General features: G+C 42.1%; 1 protein-coding gene and 1 long non-coding RNA gene across 7 annotated transcripts in view; one reads left to right on the top strand and one right to left on the bottom strand.

The window, feature by feature from the left end:
- Positions 1 to 20,950, bottom strand: part of DIAPH2 (diaphanous related formin 2) — a 254,044-nt gene extending 233,094 nt beyond the window's left edge. For 3 of the 4 annotated variants that reach the window (XM_064462898.1, XM_064462899.1, XM_064462900.1), the window contains exon 1: positions 20,685 to 20,948. In XM_064462898.1, the coding sequence (XP_064318968.1) occupies positions 20,685 to 20,804 (120 nt within the window). In that variant the 5' untranslated portion in view covers positions 20,805 to 20,948. Of the gene's footprint in view, positions 1 to 20,684 lie in introns of all 4 variants that reach the window. The other variant, XM_064462901.1, reaches the window with a different exon arrangement.
- A 69-nt stretch (positions 20,951 to 21,019) lies between these two features.
- Positions 21,020 to 21,779, top strand: part of LOC135315338 (uncharacterized) — a 123,906-nt gene continuing 123,146 nt past the window's right edge. For all 3 annotated transcript variants that reach the window (XR_010374782.1, XR_010374781.1, XR_010374783.1), the window contains exon 1: positions 21,020 to 21,138. This is a non-coding gene — a long non-coding RNA (uncharacterized LOC135315338). The remainder of the gene's footprint in view (positions 21,139 to 21,779) is intronic.

The raw sequence follows: 21,779 nt of genomic DNA, 5'->3' as shown, positions 1-21,779 counted from the left end.
GGACAGCGACCCTATTTTCTTGGTCAGCAAGGTTTCAGATTCCTTGTTTATAATCCCTCCAGCCAAAATGATCAAGGTGCTTCTACTCAGTATCCTATACCACTGTGTATCGTTAACCCAGCGGGTGAGTTCAATGTTACTGGAAATGAACCGACAAATGGTCAGCATACACCCCACAACATTTTACTTCCCCTTGGTGGAAGATATGCTCCTTCTAATTCTGCTTGCTGTCTCCTAGTTACAGTTGTCAATATTGTATTTCTGAAACAAATAAATTTGCAAGACTATACAAACAGTGGAGGAAGCATCAAGGTGGGAAGGAGGGGCAACGTGTCCATACTTTAGGAGTATAATGACGATGAGCATTCAGGTATCCAGGACAGTGTGGTGGATTGACCCTGGCTGGCAGGTCAGTCACCACCCAGCCACCTGCTCATTCCCTCACAGCGGGATCAGGGAGAGAATTAGAAATGCAAAAGCAAGAAAAACTCATGGGGTGAGATAAAGACAGTTTAACAAGTGAATTAAAAAAGAAAAACAGCTAAAGAAACCAATAATGCAAAAGCCATCACTCACCTCCAGAAGACCAACACCTGCCCGGCCCCTGACCAACTGCTACTTTAGAAAAAACCTCCTCCTCCTCCCCACGCCGCCGCCCCTGGTTTTATTGCGGAGCATGACGGTATACAGTATGGGATCTCTCTTTGGTCAGTTGGGACCAGCTGTCCTGGCTATGTCCTCTCCCAACCTCCAGCCCACCCCATCCTACCCCTGGGCGTGGGGCGCACACTAACAAACAGTAGGCCTTGAAACTGGGTAAGCACTGCTTTAACACTGTTTTGGTCACAAATCTCGAACACAGCATCACATGGGCTGCTGTGAAGAAAATTAACTCCATCCCAGCCTGACCCAGTACAGACAGCCAGGATAAAATCTTTTCCTCTTACTACTCCTGATGCTGACACCAACCTTTCACCTTCCTAACTGCCATGTCTCAAATGTCTTCCTTACAGCTACATCTCTCCTGTATTTTCATTACCTGGACTTAGTATGGAGTTCAAAGAGGAAGTAATACTCTAATCAAAACCAAGATGTCCTTACTCTGGTAAACAGACCTTTTGTTTTTAATGGAGATTATTGAGCAAGAAGTCCAAATGAAGTAAAGACTAACTATGCCTTCAACCCAGAGACAGCTATGTAAGCAAAAAGTTCTAAAACTCTATATCCTTTTTAGCAGTCACTTGTACTAGACATGCTGGGGTTTTTTTTCGCTTCTCATGTAAGTACTGTCTATCTCTCCCAAAACCTGGAACAAGATAATCTACTCTATCTCTACATTTATATTGCATTTGTCACTCAAACTCCTCTGGGCAAAACACAGAATACTAAACCAAGATACCACACAGCATTTTTTCAGACATCTCAAGCTCACTTCCCAGATCTCCTTATGGTGCATAAGCTACACTGCTGCCTGTAGCTACTCAAGATAAGCAACACATTTAACAGGTAGAAGAGAAACTGCAAGTAGCTGGAGGCAGTGGCAAGGTAGTTACGTACCTGCAGATTCTCACTGACACACTATTTTGACGGTTTCTTACACAAAGAAATCACACTTCCTGTCTGATTTAAGGCCATAAGCCACACACTGTTTACCTCCCCAGGAGGAAGTTTAAGATATTGCAGTTTTTGTAGTCAGACCTCTAGCATTATTCTTTCAGCCATCTATAAGACAGCCAGAACACCACAAGATGAAATGAAATCAACCCTTTCCTAGCTTGTTAACAACACTAACTCCCTGATTTTAGAAGCAGCCCAAAGGCAAAGGTTTTGCAAAAATCTCTGTGACAAAACATTTGCAGATAAGGGATATCACATTAATATTTGTATATATAAAAACACATACAATTTAAGACAGCAGCACATCATCTCTCCTAATTTTTAATATCAACACATACTTCATCAACTCCTACAATCAAGAACTTTTTCCTAGCGGTTTACTTAGTTCCTTACTTAAAAGACTTAAGTGGCAGAGCTTCTCACTTTCAAATCTTGTCTGGGCAGACCATCAATAGTTAAAAGTATCACTTTATATTTACTCCTCCCAATTTTAGTTTACTGTAAGTATCCCACTACTTGCACAAGTACTGAGAGATCATGACAATAAGGCACAGAAAAATCATAGCATATACTAACGCAACTGCATCACATTATTCTTTTATCTTAAAAGGTCAGTCTCAGCCATGTTAATGTTCAGAGTAATTGAAAACCTGCACATAAAAACAGTACACAGATTATCACCATAGTTCACTATATTTATTGGTATAAAAATCACTACTTCCTCACCCAAACTCAGTTCAGGCTACTGCAGTAACAATTGTCAACATTCAAAGAATTAAACAACTTAAGATGACTACATTAACTTTTAAAGCAAAACTCACAGCAAGTCTAGGGTTTTTTTAATCTTTTTCTAACTTATCTATTAATAAAATCTTCCAGATCACTTGAGCTGGCCACAAGTTGTAAATTAAGGTGCATTTACATGTGTTAATTGATCTTTCCATTATATTTAAGTATCACTTTGTCATGTTCTTAATTGTTACACTCAAGACTCTCACTTCGCCACAAAAATAAAACCAAAAGCAACTCAATTTACCATGTGTTTAATGAAACAGTGATCAGCTGGGTAACTTGTAAAGTTAACAACCATTTTCATGCCACAGCACACTGCACAGGCAAATCGTGGTGGGCTGCAATGCGTGCTTCTGCACACAGGCTACAACTTCAGGTAACAGCTCCAACTGCTACCAACAATCCCAATTTTCTAAGAGTAACAAAACAGAGACTTGACTTCCCTTAACTTTCTTGTTTGTAAACTAAGACTACACGACTGTTTTCTAAAATTTACCTGGACTACACCACCTGCAAAAGACTTTGTAAAACTTGGCTCAAGGATAAGTGTTTTTTAACTGACTGCAAACAAATTTGCATACAACCAGGAAGGAAATAACTTCTCATACAAGTGCCTGAACCGAGGAAGTTTAAAGAGACAAAACCCAAAACCTGGTTAATACCTAAGGTGTGAAACATTTTGTGCAATTTGAGTCTAAGTCTCACAGCCACAAACTAGCATTCACTTCTACAACCTGTGTTCTTCAGTACAGAGAGTAACATTCCCATTAGACAAATTTAGCCACCTGTTAACTTATTCAATTTTGTAATTAAATGTAAAAAAGTACCTAGGAAATAGTGGAAAGATACCTGAGTCACATTAGCTGATGTGCAGAAACTAGAACTACATACTCATTTAGGACTTTCAAGATCTTTATCCATGACAAAGTATACCTGGCAGTACCAATTAAATTAGTAAAAATATAATTCACAAAATGTTTGCTTTACAGTAATTTTTTGTCACTTCAAGGAGCATTCACTATGCTTTCTAAAAGAACTTAAATGATTGTTGTAATCCATCAGGTATATTAAAGATCGTTGAAATTAGCAAAACTAATAGTTTTATTACTATTGTGGCACATTTGCATTTGGTCTATATGACACCACATGGAAATTTCTTGTTTGCTTTGCAGGTGCTCACACCCCAAATTCCTTAAACATGTATTAGCTAAGGCTTAATCTATAACCTGAACATGAAGGTAAACACTCCCTGGGTCACTACAAAGGGAGACCAAGGAGCTTGTGAACACCTTACAGCAGGCTGCTAAAGTGAAGCTGGAAAGTCATTCACGTTGCCAGCACAAAGGTAGCAGACAGAGCCAGCACCGTTGGCCTGGAGGATGACAGCCATCTGCCCAACCAGGAAGCTGCCTGGTTTTCCCCAATTACTCTACCTTTTTCCCCAGGAGACTGACCATCCAGGAATGAGCAATACTAGGAAAAGAAGTCAGACAACTCAGGCTAAATAAAGCCAGAGGGTCACCCAAGTTGGTAATTATTAACAGCAGAGGGCACCAATTCTTTATTCATACTGCTGGAAGACTAAGTGCCTCAGTGCTGCCCCCAAACAGGAGGGAGGGGAAGACAAGCCAGAGGCACGTCAATCATGTTGGATACTCGCCCTCACAAATGCCATTGTCTATTCCTCAAGGGATGACAGAAAGGGGCACCACCACGTGTCTCCGTGCTAGGGCAATAGAGAAGCCCTAAGTACCAGCCTGGTCAAAATGGAAGCTGAGAGAAACTTGAGACTGTCTCCTCATTTTTGTCTGATTTGGCAGAACACTATCACACTCCAAAAGTGCGGTTGTTGTACTGTTCAAAAAACTGCTTTTTCCCAGATGACCTCAAAAAACTCTTTAGCAAAAAGCAAGTTGATTCAGGAGTTGAAAAAACTAACTGTAAACAAACTTAGCCCTAATTTCAACAGGAATTGAGGAAGACAATTCAACTAACACTGGATTTTTATTTGTAGCTCAAACTGCCATTACTGTTTTGAAAAGTTTGTTTCAGACAATCATTCATTGGTGTTCACTGGTAAGCTTTAACAATCAGAGCGAAATTAAAAGCCTCTTCCCAAAGCTGCAGTTCCATGGCAGTCTAAGCCAACAAAACTGCTGGTTGTGAGACAAAGGGCAAGGCTAGATCAGCTTAGACTACTGTAGAAACAACTGCAGAAAGCCTATTAGAAGAGGCAGTTTTCACGTTAGCCAGTGCAGAGGCAAATAAAGTAAGTTTTGGCATTTTCCAGAGCTACTGCTAGACTCCAAACATTTTCCATAAAGTCTCTGCACCAACCATGTTAGATAAGTTATTATCACTAAAGCAGCATGGGATCAGAGGAGTTTATAGAAGTTATGCTGCATGACCGGCAAGTTCTTTGTACAGCACTTTGTACAGCCAGGACCTATTCCTTATTTTGATATCTAGCAATCATGCAAGTCAGGTTTTCCTTTGAGCATCTTGGAAAACCATCTTGTAACAGCACAGCATGCTTTTTGGTATAGACAAACGCTGTCTCTCTTCAGGATGCTTTACAGCTTTTAAATGCCTCACTTAATAGTAACAAGCAGCAGTTTGCTAGTTAAAACTTATACAAACTAGACTTTTGAAAGAGCTAAGTCATAATTCCATTCATAAATTTCACAACAAACAAGAATTGCTATGCTGATTTTATGAAGTGTATATTAGCTTACTTGCCTCAATATGCAAGCTTAATATTCTAGGAGATATTTAGCTAATCAAGATCTTTAGAAAGGTTAAGAGACATGGCAAACCCTGCCCTTATAACAAAAATTTAATACCTTTTATTTTAGTTTAAAGCTTCCGTTTATATTCAGAAATTCTAACCACTGGTTTTAATACTTCATTTAGAAATGCGGGTGGTATCATGTCATCATTATCCAACAGAAAGTTTTATAGGGCACATCTTAAAAAAAGTTGAAAAGAAACTCAAAACACACCAACCACGACCCTCACATGTGAGTAGGTAGAAACCCCCATGCAACATGTCCTTAAGCCCCCAAAAAGGTATAATTAAGACTCTTCAACGTTAAGGGTTCCGGGCTGTCGGCAAATCGCCATAAAGCAAGTGTAGCAACACAAGCTGATACAAAGTTTCTGCATATGAGCTACAGGTACCTCCAGGAACAGCTCAACGTTACATGCAGTGCCTCGGCTGCACTAGAACAGGTAAGTATCTGCATAGCGAAAACAAGGAAGTCATATTTGACAATATCAAGACAGCATATGGGACTGCACCAATTGTCAATGGTGTAAATGGGGAAAATAAGTACATGAATTCTATTTCTTCATGCTCTTGAACTGCCAGGCTAAGCAGATACACTGTTGCCATATACATTTTATTTTTCGGGTCATCTGTAGAATAGCACTGAGTTTATTTTGGGCTTAAATAAATTCACTTTCAAATCTAATAATCTTGGTAATGAGTACTTTAAAGGTCTTTCTTGAAGAACACTACTTAAAAAAAATTCAGATAGTTGAGTGCCAATTATGTTTCATGCTTTGCTTGATAAGAAAGCTTATTTCAAAAGCTGCACCTCCCAAGCTTCCTTTATTAAAATGCTAGTAGATTAGAAATGCATTCAAATAATTTCAAATATCCCTTGATACACCATTGTAGCTTTTGGTACATACATTTTGTGCCTGTAAAAAGTGCCAGACAAAGAATCGTAGATTCATTGAGGTTGGAAAAGACCTCAGAGATCATTAAATCCAACCCTTAACCCAGCACTACCAAGCCCACCACTAAACCATGGCCCTAAGCACCACACCTACATGTCTTTTAAATACGCCCAAGGCTGGTGACTCAACCACTTTCCTGGGCAGCCTGTTCCAATGCTTGACAACCCTTTCGATGAAGTAATGTTTCCCAATATCCAGTCTAAATCTGTCCTGGCACAACTTGAGGCCATTTCCTCTTGTCCTATCGTGCATTTCTTGGGAGAAGAGACCAACACCCACCTCACTACAACCTCCTCTCAGGTAGCTGTACAGAGCGATAAGGTCTCCCTCCAGACTAAACCACCCCAGCTCCCTCAGCCGCTCCTCATAAGACCTTCTCTGCAGACCCTTCCCCAGTTTTGTTGCCCTTCTCTGGACTCAATGTCCTCCTCACTCTGAGGGGCCCAAAACTGAACCCAGGATTCAAGGCACGGCCTCACCAGGGCCGAGCACAGGGGCCCCATCCCTGCCCAGCTCCTGCTGGCCACACCAGTGCTGACACAAGCCCAGGTGCTGGTGGCCTCCTTGGCCACCCGGGCACTGCTGGCTCACGCTCAGCCAGCTGTCAGCCAGCACCCCCAGGGCCTTCTCCGCCAGGCACTTCCCAGCCACTCTGCCCCAAGCCTGCAGCGTTGCCTGGGGTTGTTGTGACCCAAGCACAGGACCTGGCACTGGGCCTTGTTAAACCTCATACAAGTGACCTCAGCCCATCGATCCAGCCTGTCCAGGTCCCTCTGCAGAGCGTTCCTGCCCTCAAGCAGATCAACACTCCCATCTGACTTTGTGTTGTCTGCACACTGGGGGTGCACTCAATCTCCTCAGCCAGATCATTGATAAAGATATTAAACAGAACTGGCCCCAGTACTGAGCCCTGGAGAACACCACTTGTGACTGGTTGCCAAGTGGATTTAACTCCATTCACAAGTCTTTGGGCCTGGCCAACCAGCTGGTTTTTTTACCCAGTAAAGAGTACACCTGTCCAAGCCATGAGCAGCCAGTTCTTCCAGGAGGATGCTGTGGGAAATGGTGTCAAAGGCTTTACTAGAGCATAGGTAGACAACACCCACAGCCTTTCCCTTGTCCACTAAGTAGGTCACCTTGTCGTACAAGAAAATCACATTAGTCAAGCAGGACCTGCCTTTCATAAGCCCATGCTAACTGGGCCTGATCACCTGGTTCTCCTGTACGTGCCACATGACGGCACTCAGGATGATCTGCTCCACAGCTTTCCGTGGAGTGAGGTCAGACTGACAGGCCTGTAGTTCCCCGGATCCTCCTTTCAGCCCTTCTTGTAGATGGGCATCAAATTTGCTAATTTCCAGTCAACTGGGACCTCCCCAGTTAGTCAGGACTGCTGATAAATGATGGAAAGTGGCTTGGTGAGCACCTCTGCCAGCTCCCTCAGTACCCTTGGGTGGATCCCATCCAGTCCCATAGACTCATGTGTGTCTAAGTGGTGTAGCAGGTCACTAAACTTTTCCCCTTGGATTATGGGGGCTTCTTTCTGCTCCCTGTCTTCCAGCTCATAGGGCTGGGTACACAGAGAACTCCTGGTCTGAAGACTCAGGCAAAGAAGGCATTAAGTGGCTCAGCCTTTTCCTCATCCTTTTTCATTACATTTCCCCCCTGCATCCAATAAAGGCTGGAGATCCACCTAAGCCCTTCTTTTGTTGCTAATGTATTGCATACTTAATTGGTATTAATATACTTTATTAGACAAAAAGCCATCTGTCCCAGTGGTTGCTATTGTACTGGTATTGAGCAGGCCTGCTTGTCCCTATCAGCATATTCTGTTTACTGCACCTACAGCAAGCAAATCAATTGGTTTTGAAGAAAATTAGAAAGTGTTTTTCCCTAAGAAAATAGACTGAGATCACTTGCTCAACTGGTCACTTGAACAGTCATTGGATCAACTTCTGGGACTTAATTACAAATGGACACCATATAGATCCTAGTGCAGTAAGCGAACTGCTTAGACACCTATTGTACTGGTTGCATGGCTGTTGCTTTTCTGCCAACTGTACCTGTCAGTGTATTCAGCCCTGTATCTCTGCTGCTTGCTTTTAAAAAATGCAATTGTTTGACTTCTGAGCTGAGTTTTTAGGGAACTTGGTTTTTGCTTTTCTGGTATAATATTATTGTGAAGTGCTTCTGAAACATTCTGGAACAGTTAAACTGGAAAAACTACATCAAAGCAATTCTTGACACAGTAAGCACAGACTTTATCTCAATTTTACATTTAGATATAAGCTGTGGATTTGAGCACTTTGCTTTCAGTGTAGCAGTAGAACAAAGCCAGTTTTGCTGGATAGCCACACCTGATGTGCATCCAACTGCTGTTCATCTTCCTTCCTTGTTCCGCACTCCCCCACATGCAAGTGGCTGATCTTTTCATTCAGACACATTGTGGAGCTGAATAAAAGTTATTATGAAGCTACTGAGTTTGGTCAATTAATGTAGTGAGAATAGGCCTCCTCCTTTTATACCTCACTTCCTAAAGAGAGACACATTTTTTTATTGTGACAAGGTTCATCTTCACTCTTACTGAAGTGCAGTCTTAGTTTGTTTTTACCCTTTTATAGGCATGCAGCCCTTCTAACTACAATTATATGCTTTGAACCTGGGATTAATCTATTGTTGAAACCCAGGTTTTTCTTTCAAGATGAGCAATGACCGGTTAACTTGACAGTGAGAGAGTTCTTTTTAAATCATTCTGAAAAAAGAAGCTGAAACTGCTTTGAGAAACTTCTTCAGTACTTTCACACAACTTTTTTTCCATTTCTGCTCACTTGATTCCTCTTTTCACAGTACACGCCAGTGTAGCCTCATACCCCTGTACAGGTGACAGGCTCAACTTCTATATACTTTTCTTCCTGTTACATGCAGAGATAGTTTGGGGAAGATTCTTAACTGAGCATGCTGTTGGTTTCATGGAACACCTCTTGCTCTTGTGGTTACAGTAAACACTGAAATAACTGTCACTGTCCATTTGAATTTCCCTCTACTACCATTGAGGAGAAGATAAAACTGGTAGTATGTGCCTGTTGAGAGAGAATTGACACACATAAAAATAAAGTGTAAGACCCATAGCAAGTTGCAAAAGTTGACAGAAAGTCTATACTGTGAAGAGCTTGACCAGATATGGGGCAGCTCCTTGAAAATGGAGTATTTTACTTTTGACAAACTTTGAGGAAGGGAGAATGTGTATTTGCTTTGTTTGGGTTGTTTTTCAATAGTGAGAAATCCCCCACAAAATCCAGCCAATCAAAACACAGCCCACAAAGGAACTGGCAATAGAAGGGATGCTACAAGCCAAAGAAGCAGGAATTTCTTGTGAATATTATTAATTTTGTCTGTACCCAGCAGTCTTGGAACATATGGTTACACAGATCATGTCAACAACTTCTTAGGATGATGTTGCCTGTCTTCCAAGACACAGACTTCTTAGCAAAGAGCAAGTGTTTGATCAGAGCAGTATTTGATCCCTTCATAAAAAAAGTTGGTAGTAAAGTTACTTTTTTCTCCCCTAATAAAAACTGATATGATACTAAAACTTGGAAAAAGGAGCAATGCTGCTGCCATAGCAAGGAACTTTGGCTTTTCCTTGAAGAACAAAATTCTAAATTGAGTCATATCAGCATGCAAGGACCATAACGTAACTCAACAGTCAAAGCATGTTGGGGTTAAACTGTATTTATAGCTGCTGCAATACACACAAGGGCTTTCTGTTCCTTTTTCTATTCTTTCCTGTTTGTAACAGCTTCCCAAGTAGACTATTTGTCCTTCATGGAAGTAGGAAATTAAGCAGCATGTGAATAGAGAGGAACTGTATTGTAGAAAATAATGAGGAAACCAACAGTATCATTTGACTACAGTACAGGTCAGATTCCCTGTTAAAAAGTAACAGGAATTCAGGAGGATTACAGATGCTTTTAACCGGTTGCAGAGAACCTGTTACCTTCTGCTAAAGGAGAAAGTAAGCAAAAAAAGATGGTTTATCATAATATTGAAGCGTGGTATGTGCTTTGGATACCCATGAACACCCACATAAATTTTATAAAGGTTTTCCCATAAATTCACAAAACAATTTTTTTATAATATAAAATGTTAACTGATGGGATTACTACTTAGAAGTCATTCAGGAATTAGTTGGAATCACAGGATACTGTAAACTAACCTTAGTGGATTTAGGAAGCCCGCCTTCAAATGTGAATGAATATTTGTAAAACACAAAAATGAAAAAATTTATATCAGGTTTACAGATGGAAATTTTATCAGAGACTACTGCTGTACCCTTTACCTTATCTAGTTTGGGAATGCCTCCACCGAGCTGTAAATAAACTGGAGAATGAAGATGAAACTGCACTGCTGGAAGGCAATAGAACAGTAGAGAACGGAGGATTGTAAAGGTTAGAGACTGCAGCAGACATTGCCTGGTATATTTCTAGCTCAGCCAAGAAATTGTGTGCTGAATCAAAAGGATTTTCCTCACCTCACTTTTTTCTGTTGATGAGAATAAAGCAGTGGGAGACCCACTTGCCATAAAGGAGTGTAAAGGAGGAACTGAAGCAGTTCTAGTAAAGTAGATTGCCTGGGAGCAACAGCTGTTGCTGCCCCATTGTATAATAAGCCCAAAAAAAAGAAGAGAACGAAGAATCTGTTTTATGTGAATTAAGACTGGCAGCAGTACCAGGAATAAAGCACTATATTGACACCAAAGTCAGGATAAAATCAGTTACTAGGTGTTTCAGTTGAAGCTTTGGTTGCTACTTGTGCCTCAAGTCTGGTTATAAACTACTTTCTACAAATCTGTCATATTCATTAGTTCACTCTGAATCGATGAGTGGCTAAGGCTTTTATAAGCAAAGACTTGTAATTATTATGAAAACAGTTCTTACTGTATGTAAATTTTACTTCAGTGTATACAAAGTTAGATAGAAATGCTACTGTATCGCTTACAAAGAGGGACAGACTCAGACTGAAGTATGTCAGTTAATTTGAGTTCATGTGCTAACTTTTGGACTTGGCCAGCTGACATGGGTTTACCCTTCGATTTTTCAGATTTCATACTTAAACCTTTTGTTTTTAACGTACCCCCTAAATGTGGCTGGCACAATTAAAATGTATACGGCATCAGTGTATATGCTTAGCCTGATATGCTGTCATCTTTTTTCCTTCTTTATGCAAATACTTACCTGTTCTAATGCAACTGGAACACTGCGTGTAACCATCTCAACTATTAACAACTGTCAGGTTCTCATCTACTCACGTACTCATGCAACTGCAAATGCACGCACCCAGCATATTTCCATTACAAAGCCACAGCCTTTTAGACGTTACTTCAATTTTAAAGGTATAAAAATAATTCACAGCAGGAGCATATGAAGAACCAAAATGTAAAAGGAAAGCAGGGAACTCTATACTGTACAAGAACTAACTATTTGTATCTCTTGTGAGGAGTCTAGAATCTAACCGATCTCATGTTGGCTTACTGTTTGTTTCTCACAAAGCTACACTCATTAAAAAAAGAAAACCACAGGCATCTTTAAAGGTCATATAATAACCATTATTAGCTTTTACCATAGTAAAAAAGACTAACAGACTGCAGAACTAACACTGTCACTGACCAAATATTTGTCTCGCTCAACCATCCTTAGGAGACTAACATGAATTTACCCAGTGACTCTTGTAAACACATAACTAACCAGTTGTGACAAAAAGGTATAATCAAGAACATATAAGGTCTGTGGTTATTTCCTCTCCCCTTCATGCCTAAATATACATCATGATGTGATCCCCTACAGGACAAAGTTATTAACGTTTGAGTAGCTAATCCCTGAACAAAGAAACAGGAGAGAATGGGCCTGCGTACTTTCAAGCCAACCTGTATCCACCAGTACCTTTACTGCTATTCCCTTAGCCTACATAACCTAAAATTACAGTTGCTGCTTTTCTGGTTGTACAGCTACAGTCCTGTAGCTCCAAGTGTTGGGATACTACAGTACTCTTCCCCAACTGTCTTAATCTTAACTTCTTCATTTAGAAATTTGTTCTAAACTACTAGGTAGCACTGCTCTGAATGTTTCACATTCCTCAAGCAAGTCCTCCTGCATTTATTCTTACATAAAAGGCCAAACTAAATTTGTTAATTTGGTTCTGTTATGAAGTGATAACTTCATATTTCCACTACAATTAGGAGAGGAGTAAGAAGATGTCTGTTAAACAAAAATATATATATACACATACATACACAAATCACAGAGGAATAGCAGGCAGGATTCTTTCCAATTATGTTTTCTTAATCAGCTGGTGACTTTTATACTTCCATTCTACACTTTCAAAACAAGTTTAAACACTTATGAAGTATAAATTGAAAGTATTTGTAGTAATAAAATACATTTTTCCATGATTGATGTGCTCCATGTCTGATAACATTATGCCAAGTACACTTACAAGCAGCAAATATGCATCACATTTAGCATGCTGAAATACTTTCTCCAAAACCATCTTGGCCCCAATGATTGACTCTGATGATCACTAGGACCAGGAATCCCAGGTTGGAAGGGTCCTCAGGGATCATCTAGTCCAACCTTTCTAGGACTAGAAACAGTCTAGACAAGATGGCCCAGCACCCCGTCCAGGCGAATCTTAAGTGTCCAACGTGGCCAAATGAACCCCTTCCCTGGGGAGATTATTCCAATGGTGACTGTCCTCACTGGGAAAAATTTCCCTCTTGTGTCCAATTGGAATCTCCAAGAGCAACTTGGGTCCATTCCCCCTTGTCCTCTCCATGTGACTCCTTGTAAAAAAGGAACCTCCATCTTCTTTTTAGCTACCCCTTAAGTACTGGTACATGGTGATGAGATCCCCTCTGAGCCTCCTTTTCTACAAGGCTGAACAAACCCAGCTCTCCCAGCCTATCCTCATATGGCAGCTTCCCAGTCCTCTGATCATCTTGGTGGCCCTTCTCTGGACCCCTTCCAGCCTGTCCACATCCTTTTTGTATAGCGGGGACCAGAACTGCACACAGTACTCCAGGTGTGGCCTGACAAGCGCTGAGTAGAGCAGGATAATGACTTCTATATCTCTGCTGGTGATGCCCTTTTTGATGCAACCCAGCATCCTGTTGGCCTTCTTGGCCGCAGCAGCACACTGTTCGCTCATGTTGAGCTTCCTGCCCACCAGGACCCCCCAGGTCCCTTTCCACAGAGCTGCTCTCCAGCCAGGTGGATCCCAGTCTGTACTGCACTCCAGCATTATGTTTTCCCAGGTGCAAGACCTTACACTTCTCTGTGTTGAACTTCATAAGGTTCTTGTTGGCCCACTCTTCCAGCCTATCCAGATCTCCCTGCAGAGCAGCTCTCCCTTCTGGAATGGTTACTTCCCCACTCAATTTGGTGTCATCTGCAGACTTCATCAGGCTACACTTGATCCCGTTATCCAGATCACTTATAAAGATGTTGAATAACATTGGGCCCAATATCAATCCCTGGGGGACCCGGCTTGTGACAGGTTGCTACTTTGAAAGAGAACTATTTACCACCACACTTTGGGTGCACACCACCTTGAACTTCCTCTTTTCCCACTCTCCCACAAAGCAGTCTCAAATTAGTACAAAACTACAGTTTCCCATTTACTCAGGAAGAGTCCGTATCTATTACAAATGCTTAAGAACATTTTTGTTTTATATAACAAAGAAGGTGTGGTGATACTACAGTACGCACTACACCTTAAGACCAAATATTACCACACCCAGGTGGACCAACTACCTTCAGTAGCTCTATCAAATCATTCACTTCCCATGTGCGAGCTTGTTCTAGAATTAAACTTCGAAGGTATTTCTCAATTTCTATAAATCAGATGAGTTTATAGTTCATAACACAGTGTAGGTTACAATATCATTTAATTGCCAGATCCTTTTCAGATCTGCCAACATGCATATAATGTGCTGTTTTCACACCACGTCCAACTAAACAGCTATCATGAGAGGATGGCTGAAAAGCAGACACATTCATAATTTAATAGTACTAATGGATGAACTTTAGACAAATCAATAGAAAAGGACAAATTCTAGTGTGCCATAACACCAGTCTTATTAGTTCTAGCAAATAATCAAAGAAGAATAAATCATAAAGGAGGGGGTTTGACTTGTTTGGTTTTATGATCTTGCTTGTCCCACTGCCACACAAAAACTTAAGCCAGTGGAGCACCAAGGTGCTTAAGGCTACACTGCTGCCTCAAAATAACCTGATCCTTTAATTGTCACACCTTTCTCCCATACAATTAGTAGTTAACAAGTAGAATATATTTGCTTTGCAGACTGTGTTAGTACTACTTTTGTCAAGCCAGATTCCATTTACTTATTAGGAAGTTACACTTGAAAGTGGGAAACCTAGAGGTGCTCACTCCACAAATACTGTAGGAAAAAGGTACTTGATTCACAAGACCTTAAGTGAAAGATCAGTTTGATACAAAAATAGCATGCAAGTGTAACATAATTTAGCTTTGTCTACCTATAACTTTATCAATTGCTACAAAAATACTAAGCAAAGTCTTTCAACAGTTAGTTTTCTCTCAAAAGTATCTGCTCTGCCATGATAGCCCTTCATAACAAAAAACTTATTTCCTCCAAAATAAAGTTACTGAATGATTAAAAAAAACCCACCGCATTTAAAGAATGGCCATGATATACAAGTTGTAAGGAGCTGTGTTAAAACATTCATTTTAGTAATTTCCTAATTTCTTGTGGTTTTAAGGCTGAACGAGTGAACTGATGAATAACCAACTGAAATTGTCAGTTGCTTCAGCAGCAACTGCCATGTCCTGTTCTCCTGTACCTCTAAATTTGGACAGGGATGAACAGAATTAGAGGAAGGTTATTAGTCATTATTGCTTGCCTCTAAAGAATTGCAACTGATGCAGAAAAGATTAAATCACCTCATAATCCACCCAACATTTTTAAGCCTCTCTTTTCTTCTACTGGGTCATGAGCAATCACAGTATCATTAGCATGCTTTACAGGTTATTTGTAATACAACAGAAGTTCATCCCAAATAACCTGGATATTCAGCACCACAGCCCTTAAAAATCTCAAAAAGCATCACTTCTACTTGATGTGCAACACTGTCAGTTCTCACTGGGTCTTTCACATTGCCTTGGTGGAATCTGCTGTTTGCAAAGCTTCCTGTACTGTACAGAATAACTGTATAGCTTTGTCTTACAAGTACTGTTTCAGGAAGTTTAACTACCACAAGCAGATAGGCTTATCATTGTATCTATCACCTCATTTAAACCGTGTCAATATCATTCACTTCAAAAGCATTCACCTAAACAGCAGCATGTCCTACTCTACCATACTAGAAGCAGTGTCTCATCAGTATACTTTTCAGCAACAGAACCATATCTTCCCAAGACATTAATTTTACTCTTCAGTAATGGTTGCACCCTAACTAACTTCACTTGCTGAACTATCTTGACTTTGATCTAGTAAAGCCAAGCATCCTATAAAACACAAGCATTTCAGTTCACTTGTTCCTCAAGCCTCCCCTTGAAGCAAGAATCCTCTGCAGGCATGCGCTGATATTACTCAGAGACACTATGATCTCAAATGTAACACATCTTATTCATTTGCCATAAATCTCTGCCTACCCTGACTCATAGATCATGTATGCAGTATACAAACATCTAAACAAGTCATACGTAATGAGCACATTATCCCTCCACAGGAGAACGACATCAAGCACCCTTAAGGAGTCAAAGGTAATGGTGCGATGTAGGTCCTGTAGCACACAGCCTGTCTGATAGTGACTGATACTACTGACATGTAATTTAAAGCACTCAACTTCTGCGCTGACATGGGTGGAGCAACATAGCTGGGAAACCTCCTAAGCACACTCAGCTTGCTTCTGTTTTTAAGCTAATTGATAAAAGCCTTTACTCCACTGTTTGATACTAGTTTATGGCACATTAGTCAGAATGTTGAGTTCATAGCTTTTGATTTATCTCAAAGCTCGCAGGGTTTAAAAAACTTGTGTTTTAAAAGCAGAAATTGTTTATGCTTACCAAAGTATGAGTTGCTCCTTGTTGGATAAATCAACAAATCCACTTACTCTCCAATTAATTAAGCTCTCTATTACCCCTAACAATTCATTTTTCATGTTAGACAAGATCTCAGTCCTAATCTACTTTCACAGACAGCATCACACTCAGAAGACAGCCCCTTTCAGAAATTCAGTTTGTAGCTAAGCAGAATATCTATCACTGAACAACTACCACACAAACCTGAAGAGAACTTGGGGGTAATGAAGCACGCTAAAAGGCGTGGCACTAGCCACTACATGCACAGAAATATTTCTGCTTATGCTAATACTAAAATTACATGATAGATTATTAACATTAATTAGCATATAACTGACCACATTAACTTCTAGTTAGCCAGTGAATAGTCAGGAAGCACCATAAACCCTGTTATAACACTTCTTGTCAAGTACTGATTTACAGAATCACAGACATGTGGAACGATCTCACTCCTTTCTCAGTTCAGTCTAAACTCTTGCTCAAAAAGGAGGGTCAACACCAAAATCAAACCAGGATGCTAAAGTCTTTGTCCAGGTTTCAAGGTCTTGAAAACCTCCAAGTACAGGAATTCCAGTGCCTCTGGTCAACCAATCCTTAATCATCCTTCAAATGACTTTTTCCCCCCCTTATACTCAGCCTCCTCTCCAGCTCCTTTTAATGACTCTGTCTCCGATTCCGTTGCAATGAAGTTCTGTAAAAAGCCTGGCTTCAACTTCTCAGCTAAAAAGATTAACAACTTGATAAGACTTTAGGTTCAGCTAAGCTACAACTTATGTCAAAGCAGACCCGACACTTTCAAGCCCTTACTGATTTCCTGGGTACCCAACAGAATCACATACTTTCCATGCAATACAGAAGTATTAAGGAGAGCAAACATCATTTAAGTTAAGGATTAACAAACACAGGAATTCCAGCAATCTCCCTAACAACCTTAATTTACTCTGCTTCCCCTAGTATAACAAGCACACTTTTAAACACGTAAAAAAAGCACATTGCCAAACCAAGTTAAGAATGTAACTGCTCGTTGCCATCTCTTCTCATGCCAGCCTATTCTCAAGGCTGGCATGAGATGAGATGATTGCTTGCCAAAACAATTTATTTTTTTCCTGTCCATTTCATTGTAAACAAAAATAATGACAAAAGCATCAGGCATTCATTCCCCCCTCCAGTCCTTGTGCCAGCAAAAAATGAGACAAAAAAATTAAATCAGAGCTCTTCCAGCAGCTGTGATGTGTCAAGGTACTCATAAGAAATTAAGTTTTAGAAAAATAATCCAGTTTACACACTACTAGTATAAAAACTGGAACTAAATTCTCACTGTGCAGTTCTGCCATGGTCAACAAATTATATGAAACTTGAATAACTTTCAAAATGACCCAAAGCATAAAAAAATATATTAGTAGTTCTAATATAGCCCATCTTCAATTATTTGTGTGCACACGTTCACATCAATGATCTTACAGAAAAATAAACCATGGCTTTCTTTTATAGCACAGATCCTCTCTTGATAGATTAGTCTTACTTCCTGTCAATGAGGAATAAATGCCATCAATCAGGCTTCAGACCTTAAAAAAAACAAACACACCCACGACACATCGAACAGAAAACAAACAAACAAGGAAATCACCAAACTACTATGCTTCTGCAGGCCAAGCACCATTGCTCACCTTTTACTTTCAGATGGTAGGGATGGGGAAACAAAGAACTTCCACCTCCTACTTCTTCTTCTAGAGTCTCCCTTCCCCCAAAACGACTTCAGCTTTCCCAGCTCCCTGTCATCTAGAGCCATTTTTAGTCTATCATACAAAAATCATTCCCCTAGACTTCTTCCCAATGAGTTGCCTAATTTCAGCTGCTATGCCAGGAACTAAAAATAAATCTTCTGTTATATGCAGTTCCACACCCTCTCCCACCAAGGCCTTGTTCAGTACTCCACTTGATGTGTGAAATAAGTTCTGGAAAGGAGACACGCTCCTCTCGGCACACTGTGGAGTCCCTTGAATTATACACAACAAACTGACAGAGTGCAGGTTGATTCATCTCTATAATGCTACTGAAGCTTGATGAATTAAGTTGTGAAGCTGAACCAAGAAAATCTCCACATCAAACTCTGAGAAGCTGTGTGTCAACTCAGAGACAATACTTGCACAGATAGTGTGGCTTCTCTTACAGAAGTCCCAAATATACCTTCCTCTTATTTGCATAGTGAAGAGAGCAGGATGAGGTAGAAGTTGCTCCCTGAGTACCCAAAGATATTGCTAGCCTCGGCAGAACCAGTTCCTCATTCCAAATTAAAGCCAGCAATATTAGTAAGATTATTGTCCTATATAACAGATGAAGCCTTTCCCTGATTACAGATTTGTTCTTCCCTTGCAAACTCATGGCAGTAATTGTTAAATCTGGCTGTCCATTCACATTGCCTCAACTAAAAACACACATGAATCCCATCCCTTTTCTTCTTCAGAAGTAAATGCCTCTTCATCAGTTTTATACACTGTTCGTGTACATCATGTCCAGAATGGGGGGAAAAAAAAAAAAATCTACTTTCCCATTTAACCCACTCACTCAATTATACCATCAGAGGCTAGCCACTTCACCCCTGAGCAAAACTATCTTTCAGAAGGTACCTGGTTCAAGCAACATACCACCACCACTCTGATCCACGTTGCTGCTGGACTGTAATCACCCACTCAAGAAACAAAGCATATGACCACATACAAAGTAAAATATTAACATCATATAAATGTAACAATAAAAGCCTACTCTAGTGATCCTAGAATAACTGAAAAGATCATGCAACAGAAATAGTTGTCCTGTTCAGTCCAATTCTGAGCTCATTTCACTTTGATTTTTTAAATTACTCATTTCTTTCAGAAAAAAAAAAGTGTTCTCCTTTGCTAGAGTAAAATTCAAGTTTGTGCCCACAGCTTCCAACAGAAGCACTTTCCTGTGTGATTTTTAAACCACTTCCCTGCAGGCATCTTCAAGCAGTCTTTCTAGCTACTTTAGATAGTAAATAGTAGTATAAACATAAACAAACATCTTGTTTATGTAAAGAACTTTATTTATATTTATCCTATGCAAGCAAGCATGAGTTTGTTTCCAATAACACCATGAAACAAAATAAGACATCATGCTTGGTTACCTTCTGCTAAGATATACATGGTAACTTTTAACACAAGTACACTTCAAGCCGTTGAGTATTCTGGCATTCTGTCATCCTTTTTAAATAATTGTCACTTTCAGTAACCTTTTAATGCCCATACGTTACAAATTTAACAGCTTCCCCACATGCATTCTAACTTAGTTTTCAGTGACAGAAAAACCCTACTGTTCTCAGGCTGATCAGCCCAAGGCTCTACTGCTGCACTGTACTCAATGAAGGGAACGTAAGGCGGGAACACATACATATTGACTTAGTTTTACTACTATCTGTGAAAAACCTTGCACAGATTAAATAAAGTTTGCAACTAGTATTCTGTTCAATAACGACAGTCAGGTAAGTTTTAGGCGCTGGCTACACTGCTGCTCTTGAAAATCCATCATAGAAGTGAGCTAAAATGAGCTAATGTAAAGTTAAAACAAATGAGTGTAACAAGTAAACAATTAAAAGTAAACATTGTCATATTATCTGGTTTTGCTCATATAAAGGGAGATAGACACAATCCGGTGCTGTTGGCTTTGAGATGTACCTATGTTTCAGATAATCAGGTTGTAAGTAGAAATATCTTCTTCTTAATAAAAAAAGCACAGGCATAATGAACAAACTCTACAGTCCTAAAGAGGTTTTAAGTGCTCAAAATCTTGTCACATCTTTCCCAAGAGACTGGACAATTTTCAATTTTTAAATTATTTTCACAACAATTCAGAAGTTCGCTTGGGAAGCGATCGTTTGCATCGTAGCCACCAATCTTCTGGATGCTTCAACACCGGAAGAAACAAACACCCACAACAGCGATCTTTCACTCAAAAGGTGAGCAGAACAGAGGTTAAACCGGCAGGTCCCGCTCACAGGGCGACACCGCTGCCGCGCCTCTGCCCCGCGGGGTGGCCCGAGCCCAGCCCCCGCCGCATCCCACCCCTCAGGGGACGCGGAACGCCCGGCTCCCGCCGCCCCCCGGCGCGTTACCGCGGCCGGGCCCTGGGCGCGCCGCGCGGCCCCGCCAGCCGCCGCCTCCCCCCGCAGAGCGCCCACGACCCGCACGGGAGCCGACGGGATTTTTAAAATACATCCTTTAATTCGTGCAAGCCCGGCACGCCCTGGGCCCGGCCGCACGCCCCTCCGCTCGGGGCTCTCTCCTGGGGAAGCAGCGAGACGCACCCGCGCCACCGCCTCCTCCCCCGCCTCCTCCCCCGCCTTCCTCCCCGTCCCCGGGCCATCCCCCGCCCCGCTCCCAGCCCCGCAGCTCACTCACCAGCTTGGGCTTGTTCCGGCTCTCCTCTTCCGCGGCGCGCCCACTCCGCTTCGGGTTCATCCTGCCGGTGCTCAGGGGCTCCTCGCCACCGCCGGCACCCGGAGCCGCCTGCCCCTCCATCCTCCCCCCGGCTCTGCGGCCCAGCAGAAGCCCTCTCTCTCCCCGGGGCCGCGCGCTCAAGGCCCCATAGGACCAGCCGCCGCCCCGTCCCGTCCGTCCCCGCCCCGCCGCCGATAGAGCAGCTCTCGGCCCCGCTGCCCTGCCGCCTCCTCCCAATCCACCGCCTCACGGCTCCGCGCATGCGCTCCGCCCCGCCGGCCTCACCGCGCGTGCGCCAGCTCCGTGCGCATGCGCGCCGTGGGCGAGCGGAGGCAGCGGTTCGCTGTGGGCACGGCGGCAGCGGGCCCGGGAAATGGCGGAGACGGGGGTTTGGGGCAGGAACGCCCGCTGGAAGGTGTGAAACAGGGCTGAGCGGCTGGCCGGCCCTGGCAGCGCGGAGCCGGCATGGAGGGGTCTGTCCCGAGGGCTCCCAGCTGGGCCGTCCCTCAGGGCGCTGTGAGGGGAAGCGGCCGGAGGCGGCCGGGCCGCGCCGGGCAGGAGCGCTGCGGTAGCGCGGGCTGTCGAGCAGGCGGGGCGGCCGGCGGTGGCAGGGCGGGACGCGTTTTCCGGAGAAGCCTTGGCTCCGCCTGGCCGGCTGCAGGCAGCAGCTGCCGGGCCCCGCGCCCGGCGGGTGTCCCCGTGAGCCGGCTTCGACCCGCCTGTGTGTCCCGGTATTTTATTTTGGAAACACACGAGACACAAAGGATAACTGTGGTATTTTAACTAAAATTGAGATATTGTTACCACAACCAAAAGAGTTTAATTTTTTTTTTTCTCAAATTTGAGAGCTCTAGTCCCCAATATGAGTCATCTGCACGTGGTCATGGTTCACAACGGTGGAAGAAATTGCTTGAACCGTTGCTACGGATTAGAGAATCCCTTTGGGTGAGCCTCGCTGTACAGACTGAAGGTCCCTCGGCACGGATGTCCTTGTGGGGATAGTGGAAACAGGGATCACGTGCCTGGTTATTAGAGGGCTCATGTTGACAGATGTCT

This window comes from Phalacrocorax carbo, chromosome 11, assembly GCF_963921805.1.
Source record: "Phalacrocorax carbo chromosome 11, bPhaCar2.1, whole genome shotgun sequence".
Lineage (NCBI taxonomy): Eukaryota > Metazoa > Chordata > Aves > Suliformes > Phalacrocoracidae > Phalacrocorax > Phalacrocorax carbo.
This window is presented reverse-complemented; position numbering and strand designations above follow the sequence as displayed.